General features: G+C 46.2%; 1 protein-coding gene across 1 annotated transcript in view; it reads left to right on the top strand.

Moving 5' to 3' along the window:
- The first annotated feature begins 7,735 nt into the window (after window positions 1–7,735).
- Window positions 7,736–19,436, top strand: part of OVOL2 (ovo like zinc finger 2) — a 29,752-nt gene continuing 18,051 nt past the window's right edge. The window contains 3 exon segments of the mRNA XM_042930169.1: window positions 7,736–8,143; window positions 8,811–8,840; window positions 8,843–9,036. Coding sequence (XP_042786103.1) covers window positions 8,044–8,143; window positions 8,811–8,840; window positions 8,843–9,036 — 324 coding nt within the window. The 5' untranslated portion in view covers window positions 7,736–8,043.

The raw sequence follows: 19,436 nt of genomic DNA, 5'->3' as shown, positions 1-19,436 counted from the left end.
TCCTACAAGCACATTCACAAATATGATCCCATTTGATTCTCATAATAACCTTGTGAGGTTAGGTAAGAGACACATTATTATCCCATTTTAGGGATGAAGACACTGAGACTCAAAGAATTTAAATGATTTTGCCATAACCTTAGAGCTTGTCAGTGGCAGAGCCAGGTTTCGAAGCCAAGTTGTTGTTGACTTCTTGTCATCCTCCAAATCACAATGCTGACCAAGAAAACGTGGGGATGACTAAGGACCACCTTTCAGAACAACACAGACTGCTTATGCCAGTCATTACAATGTAGACCAGCCCTGTCCAACAGAAATAAAATGCGAACCACAGACGGTATGTTAAATTTTCTAGTAGCCACATAAAAAAGTAAAAACAAAACAAAAAAACCCAAATGAACAAGAAAACACACAGAAGCTGATATTATTACTATATTTTATTTAAGCCAGTACATCCAAAATATTATCGTTTCAACATGTAAATCAGTATACAAAACTATTAATGAAATATATTAGTCTTTTTGTAGTAAGTTTGCAAAACCTGGTGTGTGTTTTACACGTATAGCACATCTCAGTTCACATCAGCTACCTTTTCAAGTGCTCAGTGGCCGCATGTGACCAACCAGTGGTACTTGCTTTGGACAGGGCGGGACTAGAGGTAGATGAGGCACATATTTAGGGCTCCAGAAAAGCAGGGGGTATGAAAGACAGGGGACTAAGGAAAGAGAGATAAGGATTTTTCTTCAGTGAGTTTACCCAAAACCTTGCAAATTATTCTAGAAGGAAGACATTTAATATAAGCACAGGTAAAAAAAAAATAATAATAAAATAAAATAAAATAAAATAAAATAAAATAAGCACACGTATTTTGTGGGTTAGCGTTGTTTTCATTCTGAATTACAGTAAAGTGGGGATGATGAGGCACCATAATCTTGTCCTTGATAAAGACAACTGAAGATCTTAATGCTGTCTTCAGGACAACGCCAATTGCAGAATAGATGAGCCAAGATGTGGCAACAGAACCCACTGTAGCTAGTTGAATCAGAAAAGCAATTCATTAAAGGATGTTAGGCGGTTCGTGGAACCTCCGGGGGAACCATAGAGTCAGTCTCATAAGGAAGAAGCCGGAAATGGTGCTCAAACTGTAGTTCCTGGCTTCTCCAGTAGCTCTGTCGCTGCCATCTCTGGCCCAGGGCACCTCGGCCTACCACCCTCCCTGAGCACAGGACACGGCTACCAGGACCTGACCAGGGCCTCCTTCCTAAATGGAGTCTGTGCGTGTATCCTAGTTGTAGAACTTGGGTCACCTTCTTGCACCGTATATAACAAGGGAGTCTGGGAAAACTATTTTCTGGCTCCCTTGTGAGGAAGAGAGACTCATAACATAAAACTACCCCAAAATTAAGATGAACAACGGGTTTCCTCATGCGTGGTGCATGTCCACTCCACAAGTTAATTGGTTTTTTCTTTTATTTTTATTTATTTATTTTTAAAGTAGGCTCCACGTCCAACTTGGGGCTTGAACTCATGACCCTGAGATTGAGAGTTGCATGCTCTACTGACTGAGCCAGACAGGCGCCCCTGGTTTTCTCTTTTAAAAATTATTGTGAAATATATCACACAGACAAGAGTGATTATAATACGGGTACATGGTTAAATAATAACAATTATTCTTATCCTCCAGGTTAAGAAATACAGCATTATTAGTACTTTGGAATCCCTGCCCCCATTTGTCCCTCCCTACCCATTCCAGGTGATTACAACTATTCTGACTTTTGTATCATTTTCTTGCTTTGCCTAGTGTTTAAGTTGAGATATAATTGACATGTGACAGTTATTAGTTTCAGGTATATAATGTAATGACTTGATACATGTACATATTGCAAAATGACCACCACAATAAGTTCAGTTAACATTCATCCCCACACATAATTATAATTTTTTCCCTTATGATGAGAATTTTTAAGATCTACTCTCTTCGCAAATTTTTTAAAAAGTTTATTTATTTTTGGGGTGCCTGGATGGCTCAATTGGATAAGCATCTGACTTCAGGTCAGGTCATGATATCACGGTTTGTGGGTTCGACCCCCACATCCGGCTCTGTGCTGACAGCTCAGAACCTGGATCCTGCTTTGGATTCTGTGTATCCCTCTCTCTCTCTGCCCCTCCCCACCCATGCTCACTCACTCGCGCGTGCTCTCTCTCTCAAAAGTAAATAAACACTAAAAAAAATTTTTAAAAAAGTTTATTTTTGAGACAGAGAGAGACAGAGCGTGAGCAGGGGAGGGGCAGAGAGAGAGGGAGACACAGAATCGGAAGCAGGGTCCAGATTCTGAGCTGTCAGCACAGAGCCCGATGGGCTCGAACTCACAAACCATGAGATCATGACCTGAGCCGAAGTCCACCACTTAACCAACTGAGTCACCCAGGTGCCCCTCTCTTCACAACTTTTGATTGTTTTGAAATTGAACTTTTTACATTGAGATCATGTAGATTTACATGCAATTGTGTACCTTTCATTCAGTTTCCCCCAGGCATAAATTTTATAGAACTAGGGCACAGTATCACTAGCAGGATATTGAAATTGAGACAATCCACAGGTCTTTCTCAGATCCAGTTTTACTTGTACTCGTGTGTGTGTGTGTGTGTGCGCACGCGTGTGTGTGTTTAGTTCTATACAACTTTATCACATGTGTAAGCTTGGGTATCATCTACCACAGATCCTGAACACTTCCATCACTACAAGCGTCCTTTGTGTTGTCCTTTTAGAAATCAACTCCTGACGACCACTAATTTTATCCCCATTTTCATGATTTTCTCATTTCAAGAATGTTATATGAATGGAATCAGATAATACATTACCTTGGGATTGCTTTTTTTAATTTAGCATAGCTCTCTAGAGATTCTTCCAGATGGTTGGTTGGTGCTTAATGGTTTTAACATGTGGGTTTGTATTCCTAAGCAAGATATTGTTTACTTTGATTAATTTTTAATAATCATTTGAATCATATTACAATTCTTCTGTAACTTGCTTTTTTTCATTCAACAATATGTTTTTGAGATTTACCATTGTTAATATGTGTGGCTGTGGGCCATTCATTTCCACTAGATGCATTTTATCACAAAACATCAGTTATTGATGTACATTCTAGTTGTGTTCAGGTTTTTATATTTTTGAATATGATTAATGACGTTACTATGAATATTCTTGTCTGTGATTCTTGGTGCAAAAGTGCAAGACTTTTTCTACATTTAAAACCTTGGTGGGGGGGGGCAGAGGGTGGGGGGCACCTGGCTGGCTCAGTGCATAGAACATGTGTCTCTTGATCTTGGGGTTGGGAATTTTGAGGCCCACGATGAGTGTAGAGATTACTTAAAATTTTTTTTTAACAATTAAAAATAAATTTAAAATGAAAAAATAAAAAATGGAATGGGATTTCTGGTTCATTGAATATGTGTATGTTTAATTTTACCAGATAAAGTCAAACTCTTTTCCAAAATGTTTGAATGAATCTATATACCTATTAGCAATGCATAAACAGTCTTATTGTTCTATATCTAAAGCAACACTTAGTAGTATTGTCAAACCTTTTAATTTTGCCAGTCTGGTAAACATGAAGTAGTATTTCATTGTCATTTTAATTTGCATTTTCCTGTTTACTAATGAGACTGAGCATCTTTTTATATGTTGATGGGCCATTCACGTTTTCTCTTCTGGGAAATGCCTGTTCATGTCTTTTGTCGTTTTTTAAAACTTATGTTACTTCTGACATTTGAGTTCTTTACATAGCCTAGATTCTAATCATTTATAAGATAAATATGTTCCAAAAGTTCTCACAATGTGTGATTTAGTTTATCATTCCCCTTACCAGGTCTTTTGATAAAGTCATTCTTAATTTTTCTGCAGTCGGGTTTATCAAATATGTTCTTGTATGGTTTATTTTTTGTCCCTTAAGAAATTCTGCTCCATTGTGTGTCAACTATACTTCAATAAGATAAATAAATAGCAAACACACAAATAAACATAAATAAATAAATAAAATTCTGCCCTATCTTATGGTCATAAAGATATTCTCCATTATCTATCTATGCATATACATACACATACGCTTTTAAAGGTTTAACCCACTGGAAATTGATGATATGTGTGTGTATTACTCAGTTTTCCTTATTTTTCCCCAAATGGATTACCAGTCATTCCCATTCCATATTTGAATAGCACATCTTTCCCCGCTGAGCTGTGATGCCCTCTGTCATAAATCAAAGTCCACATGCGTGTGGGTCTGTTTCAGGGCTCTCCCCTCTGTACTAGTGGTCTCCGTGTACCAGCGCCACACGATTACTAATGATATCTGATAGAGTGAATCTACACACCTTGCCTTCACAATAATGTTTTAGTTATTCTTTCATATAAACTTTAGAATAAATTTGTCAGATCTCACAAAAGGATATTTTTTTTCAGGTACATAAGAACTGTATTCAGTCTACAGATGAATTTAGGGATTTTTAACCTCTTTTTCATTCGGAGTCTCCTAGTCTATTACTATGAAAAATCTTTCCATTGATTAATGTCTTCCAATCAAAATTTTTCTAATATTACCCACAAAGATCTTCCACAATATTAAAAAAATTTTATTTCAAGGCACTTTGTGTTTCGGTTGTAGGTCATTTTTTTCATCAGATTTTTAATTTTTCTAAATGCTATTGACATTTAGAAATGCAATTGACACACAAAGATTTCCTATAAAACAACCTTCCTAAACTTTTATTAATTCCAATCATTTATCTGTAGTTTCTTCCGTTCTCCACATAGATAATCATACTGACTATAAATGGTGATTGTTTTGCTTTTTCCTTTATAATTCTATAAAGGAATTATAGATTTCCTATCTTATATTTCTTTTTTTCTGTCTTGTGCCCACAAAAAAGCTGGTCTAGTGTGAAATGGAGTGATCAGAGCAGGCAGCTTGGTCTTGTCCTGGGGTGCTGGCTCCACAGGTGAATTCAGTTTGTAAAAATGTATCAAGCTGTGTACTTATGATTTGTGCATTTTTTTCTAACACTATGTTATTCCTCAACAAAAAGTTTAAAAAAAAATTTTTTTTTTTTTTTTTAGGAATATTTCCCCAACATCCTAACCTCTCCTCATGCTCTCAGGATGCCACTGAACAGGTCTGTACCTGTCTATTTTCAACCTGACTACATATTACTGTAGAAAGGAAGTCTTAAGTGAGAACACTCATGCTTGTTTTCTTGCATTTGAAGAACTACCAGGGGGAGGGGGCACAGAACTAGTCTCAGCAGCTTTAGAGGGCAGAGTGCAGAGTGCAGAGGGGAGGTGAAAGTACAAGGAAACAGACTTTCCATAAAGCAGAAGGAAAGCTTTCCAACAGCATCGTCGTCTAACCAGAGAATAGCCTGCTTTTTGAAAAAGTGAGCTCCCAGCACTGCTAAGTATTCAAGCAGGGCTGGATACAAACCTACTAAGGACACTACGCACAGCCACCCCCCTCCCCCAGCCAGTGGAGCGGTGGGGGCGGGGAGTGGGCCGGATCACTGCTTCTGTCTCTTTCAACGCCTAGCTTTGAGATTTTTAAAGAATTGAGTTTATTTCTTATCCTATGTTGGGGGGATGCTTGCTTTATCAGCTCCGTAGAAAGCTACTTAGAAAACTAACCTTAAAATAAAGAAGAGTCAACAAAAGCAAAACGGACTGCTCGAAAATGTTAGTCATATTGATAAACCCCTGAGTCCGATCAAGAAAAAGAGAAAGGTAACACATTAGAATCCCCCCAAACCAGCCAGCAAGTGCGCCTCCAACAATCTTCGAACACAAGTGTACTTATTCTTATTTTTTATTCCGAATCCCCCAAACCTTGCACTGCTTCTCCAGGTTCCTAGCCTTATTAGTCTGTCATTCTACAGCCTTTTCAGATAAAGGACAAAGTGGTTCAGGCACTCATTGATTTGAAATCCAATAAGAGAAAAAAAAATGTTAATGGGGCTGGCTGACTTTTTCATGAAATCAGGAATTTTGAACGAAGGGAAGTTCTAAAGATTTTTATTGAGATGGGAGGTGATTCTGTGATTTCACAGTTTTACTTTATTTTACTTTCATTCCACCAAGCTCCTTCTTTCCGAAAAATCTTCAGTTTGTTGGTAGGTAAAATACATCCTCAGAGTCTCCCAGAAGCTGCGCCATCAGCCTTAAAGACTAAAAAGAAGCCTCGTTTCCTTGTGCCGCTATAGAAATGTCTTCCTTCTCCACACCCGGCTTAACCGGATCAAAGTCTTTTTCATTCTTCGTTGATTGTTCTCAGAAAATCTGGAGTCCAGACAGGCTTGAGCCAAGACAGGGTGACCTCTTAAGGGCAGACCCCGAGGCATGGCGCTTCTCTTCCCTTCGCAGACCCAGGAGAGCTGCGCCCCCTCTCCGTGCGCGGAAAGAGTACTCCAGCCGAGCCGAGAAATCCGTTACCAGGCTGCTGTGTCCCCAAGGGCCATTCCAGGGCGGAAGAGGACGGGGAAAACCGCTGTGTCGATTCCTCGGCCCTGTGGGCCGGGCGCGCAGCGGGTCGGGTTACAGACAGGTGAGTCTGGCGGATGGGCGAGCTGCGGGCGCCTGGGAGCTCCTGGCGAGACGCGCCCCGGCAGCCCCCGAGTCCGCACGAGTCTGCTCACCCACAGGAGGGGTGCGCCCACCGCAGCGGTGGAGGCAGTGCTGCGCGTCCCCGGGCGCACCCGAGCAGGGGCCGTGAGAGGGACAGCGCGCGCCCCAAACGCCGGCACTGCTGGTCTTAGAAACTTGGCATCTTTCTCTTACCAACTCCTCTTCCTTCTCTCCCAACTCCCCCTCCGCGAATAAAGCCCTAGAGGAAAAACCAAAACCAAAAATAAATACAAAGCTCTCCAGCCACCTCCCCAGTAGCAGCCCGTCTTCATTTACTGGGAAAGGTATTTCCCAGCCTGTGATTTCGGGGAGCGGGCAGTTAGGTGAAGACTGTAATGGGAGTGGGCAAAGATAAGAGATTTGTTTCGGAGCTGCGTTTGCATAACAGGCGCTCGGCTTTTGTTTCCATTGTGTGTTTATTTGGGTTGATGAGGCTCTTGGGGTGGTAGGTCTTGGGATGGAAGCTGCTTTAGCAGAGCAAGCTGACTTGTTTTCCCCAGATTGTGTGGCACAGATCAGTAATAACGACGTGTTCTAAAGCTGCCGAGCTTTAAGTCATATTATTACTGTGCTTATTTGGGGGGACTGTTGTAAATGATGGGGATCTTGAGTCCCCAAGTCGCCCTCTTTACCAGAACAGAGCCCTGGATAATCTCCCTGCCGCCTCCCCCTTCCGCCCGCCGGGATTTCAACTAGCCGCGGAAACCATCCACAAAGTCCGGAGGAACTGAGCCATTTTCTTGCTTGCTTGTCGGAGACAAATCCACCCGGGGGCGGGGGATGGTGGTGGTGTGTGCAACTCGCAGGAAGCTCCAGCTCTTAGGATGGACGCCCCGGGAAGCGGACCTGGGGGCTAACCTCTAAGAGTTTGCCCTGAGGTGCTCGTGATGGGGAATGGGGCGAGAGGCTGATCAAAAAACGTTCTTCCCTTTTTAAAAAGGGGAGGGGGGGAAAGAATCAGACGTTAAATTCTTTTGCAAACATTCATGCCTAAGGAAGGGCTGGAACAGGCAGCCCCGGCCGCCGGAACCGGTCGGACAGGTAGCGAGCTTGTTGACACCGTTATGTTGCAGGGCGCATGCTCACTCCCAAGTTTCCTGGTGTCTCTTCTATTCCACCTTATGAAACTTTTTTCCCGGCGTGGTCTCACCCGCGATTTAAGGCATAGGTGTCGCCGAGCCCGGAGGCTGGGAGTCGCCGGGCGTGCGGGGGAGAGGCCTGGGCCGCGGCGCGGCGGGGGGCGGAGGGAGAGGGCAGGCTAGGCGGGAAGGTGGGCTCTGGCCGCCGGGAGCCGGGGACCGAGTCACTGCCGCAGCCCCTATCGGGGAGCAGCCGGCAGGAAGGGGGCCGCCGGCCGGGGAGGGGGCCACACCATGCCCAAAGTCTTCCTGGTGAAGAGGAGGAGCCCGGGGGTCTCTGTCCGCAGCTGGGATGAGCTCCCGGATGAGGAAAGGGCAGACACCTACATCCCAGGTGAGCGCCGCGCGGGGGCCGGGCCTGGGCGCGGGACTCCCGGGGTGGGGGCAGGGGTGTCCGGGATCCCTCAGCTCACGGCGGGGGCCGAACTGCCCACCCCATGCCCCCTCTTTCGGGGCGGGGGGAGGTCCTTGAGGCGCGTGAAGACGGAGAGGGAGAGGCTGGGGAACCCGCGACGCCCTGCGCCCCCTTTCTCCTAATGGGCGCCTGTAATTGCCCGGCGGCGGGACCGTTGGCTGCAGCGCGGGACGAGGTGGCCCAGGAGGGGAGACTGAAGGCCAGTAGGGGCTCCTCTCGGTCCCATGCCTTCATAGAGTCGCCCCAGGATCCGTCAGCCCCTCGGGCTAGGTAGGTTGAAGTCGGACCCCTATCCCCTCATCCCAGGGAGAGGCAACTTGGCGCGTAGTGTCCCCAGCCGCCCGAGGCCCTCGGTTCCTTGTGGGCGCGGGAATGGGACCGAGGAGCCGCCCCCCCCCCCCCCCCAACCCCGTGCTCGCTCGGGAGGCCGAGCCGGGGACTCTCTCGTCCACCCCCGCGTGTTGCCCACTTGGCCTGGTGCCCAGGTCCAGGGCGGGGCGGCGGCACCGCCCGCAGGTCAAACTGCCGCGGACTCCCGGGCCTGACGCCGCGTGTCTGTGTCGGGGCGCCGCCCCTCCCTCCGCAGTGGGCCTGGGCCGTCTGCTCCACGACCCCCCGAGGACTGCCGCAGCGACGGCGGCAGTAGCAGCAGCAGCGGCGGCAGCAGCAGCAGCGCGGGGGAGCCTGGAGGCGCCGAGAGCAGCTCGTCCCCGCGCGCCCCCGAGCGCGAAATCCCCGAGCCTGGCGACGCAGAGGGCCCGGGTGGACACCTGGCGGCGATGCAGCGCCCAGTCGCTAGGTCGAAAATCAAGGTATGGTGTCGACTCTGCCCCCGCCGCCACCTGCACCACGCCCTGGCGTCGGGCTCCGGGAACCCGCGCCCCTCCCTGCAGCTCCCGCCCGCGCACCCGGGCACCGGTGCACCCCGGCACCGAGCGCGCCCGCCGCGCCGTTCCTGCACCTGCCTCTGGGTCTCGGCCAGGGCGGCTCAGCGCGTCCTCCCGCCTGCTGGGTAGCCAGCGGCCTGCGCCGCTGAGCCTTGGAGCCGGCACAGTCTGCCGGGGTGGCCTCTGGAACTGCTTAAAAGACCCAGGCCCAGCTTCCTCCCTCCAGCAGCCCAGTGTGTGTGCAGGGCCTGAAGAATCACCAGGCCGTCGGGGTTCCCGGGTTCAGAAAGGAGGGACCCAGGCTCTCAGCAATTCCGTTCTCTGGGGCGCATTTCCTAGCGCTATGTGAATTCTGAGTTCCACACACTTGCTTGCGTTCTGGAGACCGAGGCGGCAGTTTGGCACACAGTGGCCCTCTCGCAATAACAGCTATTCCCAGTGACAATTATGGAGTGCCCGTTAGACTCGAGGCCTGTGCTGGGCACTTTAAATTTGTCATACCTCTCCAATCTTCTTTAATTAAACTGATGGATAAAAGGGTTCACCTGAAAATTGCCTCAGTGCCCCGCCCCCAGTGGGTTGGAGTGTTTGTTACCCTCCCTTACCATCCTTCAGCAACCCCCTCCCCCTAGTCTTCTAGAATTGTAGGCGACATCTTATCAGGACACCCATCTGGCTTTTCTGGGTAGAACTTCCATGATCGCCTGCTCAAATGTATCCGCTACCCCCAAGATTAAGGAATCCCATTCCACTGACTCAGTCAGCTGGAGCCAGGGAGTGGTGTTTTAGGAATCACATGACCCCATTTCCGAGCTTGGTGGGACTCTGCGGGCTCCAGGCCCTCTTAGTGGGCGAGAATTCTGGAGCGCTCCAAGGCGGTCCTGCAGCCCAGCTTCCCAGGGCGGGGGGGGGGGGGGGGGGGCGGGATGGGGGTATGGGGAGGAGGAACTCCAGTGTTCGCTGTGGATTGGGTGACACTAGGTTACTTTTCCTGGGCGAGGCCATCCCTCCCTATGCATATTCCTGGTTCCTGGGGTTTAGCTTGGGGGCGGGCTAGGGTGCATTTGGTTATGAATTGAGGCTAGAGGCTGGAGCTGGAATCCTCGGGAAAAGACCTCTTTAAAGGTTACTGCGGTGCCGCGTGCTGCTCGGTGGTAAGTGGTGCTGCTGAGGTTCAAAGTCAGCTGGCCTGAGGCTTTTCTGGGCCAGATGGGGTTAAGTGGGAGGGGACAGTTTGCCTGAGGCTGGTAGCTCTGCCCTCCAGGAAATTCTAAGTGTCCCACTTGCATATTTATCACCGGGCTGGAAGGACAATTGCAACGTTGTTTTGGGATTGACTGTGGTCCGTTTGCCCCTCTGTCCCCCAATTTCCCAGATTACCCTGGGAAGAAAGTGGCAGGGGAGAAAGGTCTAGTCCCTTAACCAGCATTTTAGGAGCTCTCTCTTGTCTCAGGTAAACAGCGCCATCGTAGCCCTGGATTAAAGGAATAAATAAACCACAATCTTATTTCTGTGATCTTGCCTACAAACCGCCCCAAGGGCTGCGGGGTGGTGAGTTTGCTCCTCCACCTTAGCATAGCTTCCGGAGAAGTTTTATTTGTTTACTGAGGATGCTTAGATTCCTTTTCCCTTTCAGCTTCCATCGGAAAATAGATATCTTGGTGTTAAGATGCTCCAAGCCTCCAGAATTATCATCTGTGGTATTGGCCGTTTTCAAATGACTGTCCAAATTGCCCGTGACTTAGCATATTGGGTAATTCTCTTGTTCTGTGAAAAATATGCTGGACTCTTAAGAATTAGGTTCTCCAAGCGCCTGGTGGCTCAGTTGGTTGAGCATCCTCTTGATTTTGGCTCAGGTCATGATCCCAGGGTCATGGGATTAAGCCCCTCCTCGGGCTCCACGCTGAGCATGGAACCTGCTTAAGACTCTCTCTCTCTCTCTCTCTCTCTCTCTCTCTCTCTCTCTCTCTTTCTCTGCCCCTCTCCCCTGCTGGTGGGCTCTCTCTCTCTAAAATAAATTAAAAAAAAAATTAGTTTCTTAACTAGAAGAAAAGAAATACCACTCAAGAATGAGGCCCATGCATGAAGCATAATGATTGAGTTTGAGTAACTTCAAGACACTCACTAAGCAGCTGGCTCAGAGGAGTAGAGGAGGGGCAGGTTTGAGCCAGTGCCCTGCAGAGAGAGGCAACATCCCATCTAATTTTTTGGAGTGCCTTCTGTGTGCTAGGCAGCCAGGAGATAAAAATGTTCCCAGCCTGGTGTTCTAGAATCATTTGACCGAAACAGTTAAGCCCCCAGCCTCTGGTTTTGTCACTTCTTAGCTGTGTGACTTTAGGCAAGTTGCTAATCTTTCTGGGCCTCTGTTTCCTTGTCTGTGAAATGGGAATAATAATGAAACCTACCTCATAGAGTGGTGAAAATAAATGAGTAAAGAGGGGAATGTGGTAGGTGCCCTTTAACTCTAGCTGGGATTGTCTGGGTTGGTGGGGAGACACAAATACTAATTATTAACTCTGTTACAGCAAAGGGAATGCTAAAGCATGTGCAAAGATGTAATTCTGAGCAGGGAAGGTTTCTTGGTGTGGATTTGAGGGTGGGGAAGGGGGGGAGAGTCAGGCTTTAGGGGCATATGGCTGAGCCCAAAACTTGAGTCAGTAAAGGACTCAAAGCTATGGTGCCCGAAGATAGAGAATGGACCTGCTGGGTCAGAGATCAAGTGGGAGGTGAGAAACTGGGACAGGATGAGGTGGTGAAGGGGCCAAGCCAAGAGGTGGGGGTGCGCTTGGGCAGGCGGAGGAGGGCTCTGGAAGGGTTTTGAGAAGGAAGACCTCAGTTGGGTCCATCTTACCAACTGTCTTAGAGATATATTATCTGTCCCGAGTCTTTTTTTTTTTTTTTCTTTTGTATTAGAGAGAGAGGGTGCAAGTGAGCAAGGGAGAGAGGGAGAGAGAAAGAAGGAGGGCTCCCCGAAGCAAGGCTCTAACTCATGAGCCATGAGATCATGACCTGAGCTGAAGTCAGATGCTCAACTGACTGAACCACTCAGGGGCCCCTCTGTCCTGAGTCTTACTTCCCTCATCTGTAAAATGGAAAAGCAATGGAATCAGCCTCTCAGAAGTGACGGTTAGATGAAATAAGGGCTGCAGAATGTCTAGCACTTCTGTGCATGTATAAATTGCCAGTAGGAAGTTAGTTTAATAGTGATGGATGGCAGATTTCGTTAACTTCCAGTATTTTGTTGCCTCCAGTGGGTACTAGGGATTTGCCAATCTGGTTGTGCTTGTGAGTGGATCTGGAAAGGAGTCCTAGGTGCTGGTTAGGAAAATGGCTCTTCCCAGCCTGTCTGCCTTCTGACTGTGTGCCTCAGTGCGGTTTGCAAAATCGTCTCTTTACTGCTGAGGATTCAGTAATTTTCCAAACAGATTTGGGGGTGGGGGGGGGTGGGGGGTAGATCATGTGCATCTGAGAAGGCGGTTGTGACAGGTCTAGGTGGCTTTAAGTCTCTTTTGTCCTGGGCCCATTTGCAGGAATCTAGCTGTGGAGCAGAGACCCCCAGACACCCTGATCACCATTGCCCTTCCTTTGAAGGTTTATCAGAAACTAAGTAACTCTGAAGTGAAATCAGTCAATTGACTGATGTTTTTCCTTCCTGTCTCAGTGGGTGGTGGGACCCAGGTGCAAGTATAGAATAGCAAATGAATCTCCTCCTTTTCCCCTTCTGTTCCCTTCCTTTGGCCTCTTCCAAGGATACTTCAAAAGGAACTGAGTGTAGAATTCCTTCTAAAGTATTTTTGGTCTTTTACCTGGCTCTGTAGTCTGAGTCTTCAAGTAGTGCCAGATATGTGAAGGTGCAGTAGTCTTTTTCCTTTTTTTTTTCTCATCATTTTTCATTTGTGGAGACTTTCAGAGGCATAGGGCCCGTTACCCCACCCCAACAACCGTTCTTCTATGGCTGGTCCTGCCCATCCAGCCCACACCTAACGCCCGACACGTGATTTTGAAGCAAATCTCAGTTATCCTATTATTTCAACCATAAATAACTCAGAATGTGCCTGTGATAGATAAAGATCAAGGTACACGATCACACCCATGTTAACAATGGTGTTCACATTGCTAATTGTCTCATAAATTCATACTTTTTTTTTTTTTTTTTTTCCCAGTTTGCTGAGTCCCGTCCACACAATGTCTATACATTGTAATTGACTGACATGTCTTTCAGGTCTCTTTTAATTTACACATTCCCCCCCACCCCCCATCTCTTGTCCATTTCCTTACAAGTTAATTATTGAAGAGATGAGTAATTTGCTTGGAGAGTTTCTAACAATCTGGATTTTGAGGAATGCATCACCACAGAGGCTAATGCTCCTCGGTCTCCTAGATTTTCTCTAAATAGGTAATTGGGTGGAGTGCCTGGGTGGCTCAGTTGGTTAAGCATCCAACTTCAGCTCAGGTCATGATCCCACTGTTAGTGGGTTTGAGCCCCATGTCGGGCTCTGTGCTGACAGATCCTGGAGCTGCTTCAGATTCTGTGTCTTCCTCACTCTGCCACTCTCCCACTCGTGTTCTGTCTCTCCGAAATGAATAAACGTTAAAAAAATTATTTTATTTTTTTAATTAAAAAATTATTTTATTTTTTTAATTAAAAAAATTATTTTTAATGTTTCTTTATTTTTGAGAGAGAGAGAGCAGGGGAAGGGCAGAGAGGGAAACACAGAATCTGAAGCAGGCTCCAGGCTCTGAGCTGTCAGCACAGAGCCCGACGCCGAGCTCGAACTCACGGACTGTGAGATCATGACCTGAGCCGAAAGTCGACCGCTTAACCGACTAAGCCACTCAGGCACCCCCAAATTTTTTTTTTTAAATGTGGGTAGTTGGTTCTGCAGCTGCACTGTCCAGTGTAGTAGCGAAAGTCACGTGTGACAATTTAAATTTAAACTAAGTAAAATTAAATATTAAGTTCCTCAGTTGCACAAGCCACATTTCAGGTGCTTAGTAACCATGTGTGAGCAGTGGCTACTGTATCGGACAGTACAAATTAGAACATTTCTTTCATTGCAGAAAGTTCTATCAACACTGCTTTAGGTGTCTGATCAGGTGTATTTGTTTTAGCTAAATAGTCTGTCACAGTGGGGGGCACCTATTAACATCCGGAAAGCACATAATATTTGGTTGTCTCTCTGTGATGTCAGCAGTTGTTGATATTCAGGGTCTAAATATTGTAGGTTATTAGGGGATGTGATATTCTGTCCTTTGTTTATTAGTTGATATTCTTGTACAGAGATACACTTTGCCTCATCTGCTGTTTGGTTCCCAGTGAGACAGTTCATTCAGGAAAGGCCAGATAAGATTCCCTTTATTTACCAGTTTTCAAGATAACCGGTTGGGTCACCAGAATTCTATAGCTATGGCCAACTTGTTTATTTTTAAATATGTTGTGAATCACGGATTTCAGTAGTTTTAAAAAACCCATCCATTTGCTTTTGGAAGAGAACATAGCTCTGTCCCTAACTCCTTACCTATTGTCTGTTATCTCATAAGACAGAATTGGATGCCCCTCACCCCACCCCCATTGTAACTCACTAACCATGTCCCTTACATTTGGCTGACCAGGCTCCTCTTCTTGACTCTAGACCCACCAAAGGCAAGGAACATTCCTCCTGGGCTTTTTGTATACCCAGCACCTGGTACAGTAATGCCTGACTCATAGCAGGACATAGGTCAACATAGGACAGAAGTATAGGCGGGGAAGAAGGAATCAACAGTCCCTAGATGTAAATGACAGCATTTGGAGGAAAATAGGTGAGAAGAAAATGTAAATCTGGGGAAATATCTGGACTAGATGCTCAAAAAAGGCCAGATTAATTAAAAGGGGGAAAAGGAATGGGGGAACCCATGTAAGTGTTAATTGCACCAGCTTTTAATTTGAACATAGGTGAAGTGGGTTTAGCTGCAGACAACAGAAACCACTGTAGTTAGCTTCAGCTGAGAATGGTTAATGATAGGGTAGTAAATGGACAAAGAACCAGGATTGAACTCCCAGAGCCACACTGCAGAACTGGGCCACCAAGGGAGGTCCACCTTCTGCCTCTATGGCTACCGACTGATGCAGAGTATAGAGTGATTGCCATGTGCCTGCCTCTGTCCAGTTAACTCAGGCCCAAATTCAAACCTCTTGATAGTGTGGGTCATTGGTGGAACCCCAGTGACATCTAGAACCTGTAGCTGTAAAGGGGTCTGGGAAATGCAGTTTGTAGCTTTTTAGCCTCTGCAGTACTGGAAGGCGCACCAGAAAAAGTAGAAATAGTTGCTGAGAAGAGTGTCCATCCAAAGGATCCACTACAGGGAACTTTAAAGCTTGTGTGGTCCAGTCCCCTCATTTGCAAGGAAAGAAAGGTAAAGCCCTGGGGGGAGGGGGGCGGGAGGTGTGTTCATTGAATTTATCACAGTTTTTAGTAGCAAAGCTCAACCCAAGGATCCTTATTTTTTTAGGGTTGCTGTATTGCATTGTAGGAGGTATCCTTGACACCATAGCCATTAGCATTGATGGTCTGACAGGAAGCTGTGATAGGAGACAAACAATAGGATTCATCCCCTCCCTTTCCCCCACATCATGCCCAGACCCGTGGGCCTGTCCAGGGGAAGTGTAGGCACAAGTTTTGCAGACAGCAGGCCACATCCAGAATCTCAGTGTGCGCACCGATAAGTCAGGTGACCAAGAGCAGGTTAGATCTCTTGGAACCTCAGTTTTTTCTGGATTCTAAGGATACTCTTCATTATCTCCGCATTCGAGAAGGTTCTCCATTCTACCATATAGCAGAGCGGTGAAGTCTAAAGAAATGGTACAGGGACCAGGAGGGAGTTTTTTGTCCCAAAGGAATTGGGCAATATGCTTAGCATGTTTTGTTTTGTTTCTTGAGTAATCTGTATGCCCAACATGGGGCTTGAACTCACCACCCCAAAATGAGGAGTCCCGTGCTCTACCAACTGAGGCAGCCAGGCGCTCTGTGCTTAGCATGTGTTAATGCTGAAGCATAGCAAATGTGTCAGTTGGAAATCTTGTCCAAACGGCCCCCACAAGGTGGCCTGGACGCAGTACTCTCCCACAGGAAATAGGACCATTAATACTTTAATAGACTTGTCTGGTGGAAGCATCAACAGACAATAAAGGATTTTCATTTCTTTTTTTTTTTTTTTTGGTTTAGAAGTTTGACAGGTAAGTGACCTTAGCCAGCTTTCAAGTTGGTTGGGGGCCAGCCTAAGTCCTTACCTCCCCCGACACTCCTGAAGTTTTCCACAGCCCTGATACAATGATCAGTTTGTTTTTACTGCAAAGACTTTTTTTTTTTTTTTTTTTTTTTTTTTAAAGAAGAACTAGAGGGGAACCTTGTGTGTTTTTTAAAATGAAAGCCAAGGTCCTGCAGAAAACAGGACAGCAAGCAAGAAAGCGCCCAGCCATGGGGTTGGAGAACCACTCAGTCTCTCTTCCTCTTTCTTGCCCTGAATTAATGTCCAGATTGATGTCCTCTCCCACTGTCCACGGTAGCTTCCCCATTTCATTAGTAAGCCTTTTGCAAAGTGTTGCTTTTGGATTAAGGGTGAGACTGTCAAGCTTTTCCAGAAGGTGGCATGGTGCATATGCCACCCTGGCAGGTCTGGAGCAGTAGCCTATAATTAAACATGTTAGTAATTTCCATATCAAAACACATGAATATTGACCCCCAATGGGATCAAGTCTGCACAGCTTCATGTCTGCTCAGGTCCGGTTTTACTGCTAACACGAGATATGTGAGAATGTTGGTTTTCAGAGCATTTTTGGATTTCAGAGTCGTGGAGGAAGGACTGGGAGTTGGCAGCTCACATTGAAGGTCACTTCTCTTCTTTTTCCCAATCAGAGAGAAAATTCACAAGGCCAATGGAGAGTCAAGGGATTTTGACCAATTACCTTTTACTTAGGATCCCAGAACTTTGGAACTGGTCTATAAGAGTGACAAGTTATTGACCATCAGGTCCTTTTTAAGTAGCTTTTCTTATTTGATTCCTTAATAATCCTGAGAGGCAAATATAGTTATTGTCCACATTTTACGGGTTATGAAATTAAGGCTTAGAGAGGGGGAGTTACCTGCCTACGTCCCACAGACTGTAAGTGGTGGATCAGGGCTTGAACTTAAGAAAAAGGAAAAGAACTGTGCTCTCAGATCCTCATACTTCTGAAGATGGCTCATCTAATACCATTTTATCATTTTTAAAACTCTCTACACGAATGCGGGGCTTAAACTCACAGCCCCGAGATCAAGACTTGCACACTCTACCACCTGAGCCAGCCAGGTGCCTTGCCATTTTATCATTTTTACACGTGGGAAATTGTGGCTCAGGGGTATTAAATGACATCTCGCAAATAGATGACAGCCGGTCTAGGTTTTTATTTGATACTCAGCATTTCTTGTCTGTTCACTGCACTCTCATTTTGTAACTAAGATAGCCAAGATGTAACTAGTTTGGGTCTACTTGCAGAGTAACAAGGTAAGACTGGTTAACCTTATTTTGAACTTTTAGGAGGTTCAGTGTTAGGTATAAACCTGTGTACGGGGCACCTGGGTGGCTCATTGGGTTAAGCATCCGACTTCAGCTCGGGTCATGATCTCGAGGTTCATGAGCTCAAGACCTGCGTCGGGCTCTGTGCTGACATCTCAGAACCTGGAGCCTGCTTTGGATTCTGTGTATACCTCTCTGCCCCTCCCCTGCTCTCTCTGTCTCTCTCTTTCAAAAATGAATAAACATTAAAAAAAACAAAAACAAAAAACGTGCGTAAACATTGTAAAGATGGCCCAGTGAGCTGACGTGTGACCTGGGGAGGGATTGCTGGCCCTCTAACCCATGAGATGTCATTCCAGGAATCAGATGTGTTGTCTGTACCCTGCAGCCCATCCTGGGAGAGAACATTAGGAAATGTGGCAGATCTGATGTTCTGGAGAGAATGTGCTACATCTCTTACTGTTCCAGTTACGCATTGCTCTTTCACAAATTACCCCAAATTTAGTAGTTTAATTTATTCTGAATTCGAGTTCTGAGGATTGACTGGGCTTAGCTGGGCCATTCTTGCCCGGGGTTTCTCTTGCGGTTGCGGTCAGATGGCAGCCGCCTGGAGTCTTCTGGGGGCTTGACTGGGCTGGACATCAGAGGGCTCACTCATGTGTCTGGCAGCTGATACTCTTTCCTTTTTCTAGCTGTTTTGATTATATGGTTCTAGCATCTTTTAAAAGTCCCTCTTGGGGCGCCTGGGTGGCGCAGTCGGTTAAGCGTCCGACTTCAGCCAGGTCACGATCTCGCGGTCCGTGAGTTCGAGCCCCGCGTCAGGCTCTGGGCTGATGGCTCGGAGCCTGGAGCCTGTTTCCGATTCTGTGTCTCCCTCTCTCTCTGCCCCTCCCCCGTTCATGCTCTGTCTCTCTCTGTCCCAAAAATAAATAAAAAACGTTGAAAAAAAAAATTAAAAAAAAAAAAAAAAAAAAAAAATAAAAGTCCCTCTTGACGGACATATAGGTATTTCCTGGCCTTTTGCCGTTACAGATGGAATTTCAGGGTACCTGATGTGTGAAATACACTCTGTGGGATAAATTTCACATTTAGGAATTTATCCTACAAATATTCCTTCCTTTCTGAGAAGTGAAACAGTCTGGCAGAAGCTGGCTTCTTCAGCCATGATCTTTTGCCATTAGTTCATCTTAGATCTTTCAACAAGGCTCTCTTAAGGCTTCAAATAGAATTTGTTAATGTCTGGGTGCTGGATTGGTCATAGGTATAGAGAGGTGGCAGACAGTGCTTCAGGGATTGGAGGGTGCACCTTAGGGAAATTCCCTCAAATGAACCCCTGGGTGCTGGCTCAGTTTTCCATCATGTGGAATGGGGATGTATATGATGGTGGAGAAGTGAAAAAATTGCCTTTGTTGAGGCACATTTGGAGAATTTCTATTTTGTTCCAAGAAAACCAGAAGGAAACTCCCCCTTGGACTGGGGGAGGGCGGTTAGTCCTCAGTCTCCTCCCCCATTATCATGTTTTCTCCTGTGTTAAAAGGCATTCTGTAGCTTGCTCAGATGATCCATTGGCCCTGCACTCCCTCAAAATGTCACTAATCTCCTTTCTATCTTTCAAGATTTTATTCTTTTCAAGCAAAATAATGCCAGTGATTTGAAGTTTTCATCTGGGACTGTAATAGAAAGTAAACAGGAGTTTGGGTTTGGACTATAAGTTGGCAAGTCCTTAAGAACATTCTGCAGGAAGACAGTTCTAGCTTTCTGCACATTCTTAATCAAATTACCTGGGTCAG

This window comes from Panthera leo, chromosome A3 (genome assembly GCF_018350215.1).
Source record: "Panthera leo isolate Ple1 chromosome A3, P.leo_Ple1_pat1.1, whole genome shotgun sequence".
NCBI classification, from domain to species: Eukaryota; Metazoa; Chordata; class Mammalia; order Carnivora; family Felidae; genus Panthera; species Panthera leo.
Note: the sequence above shows the minus strand (reverse complement) of the source record. Positions and strands in the feature narration are given on the sequence as shown.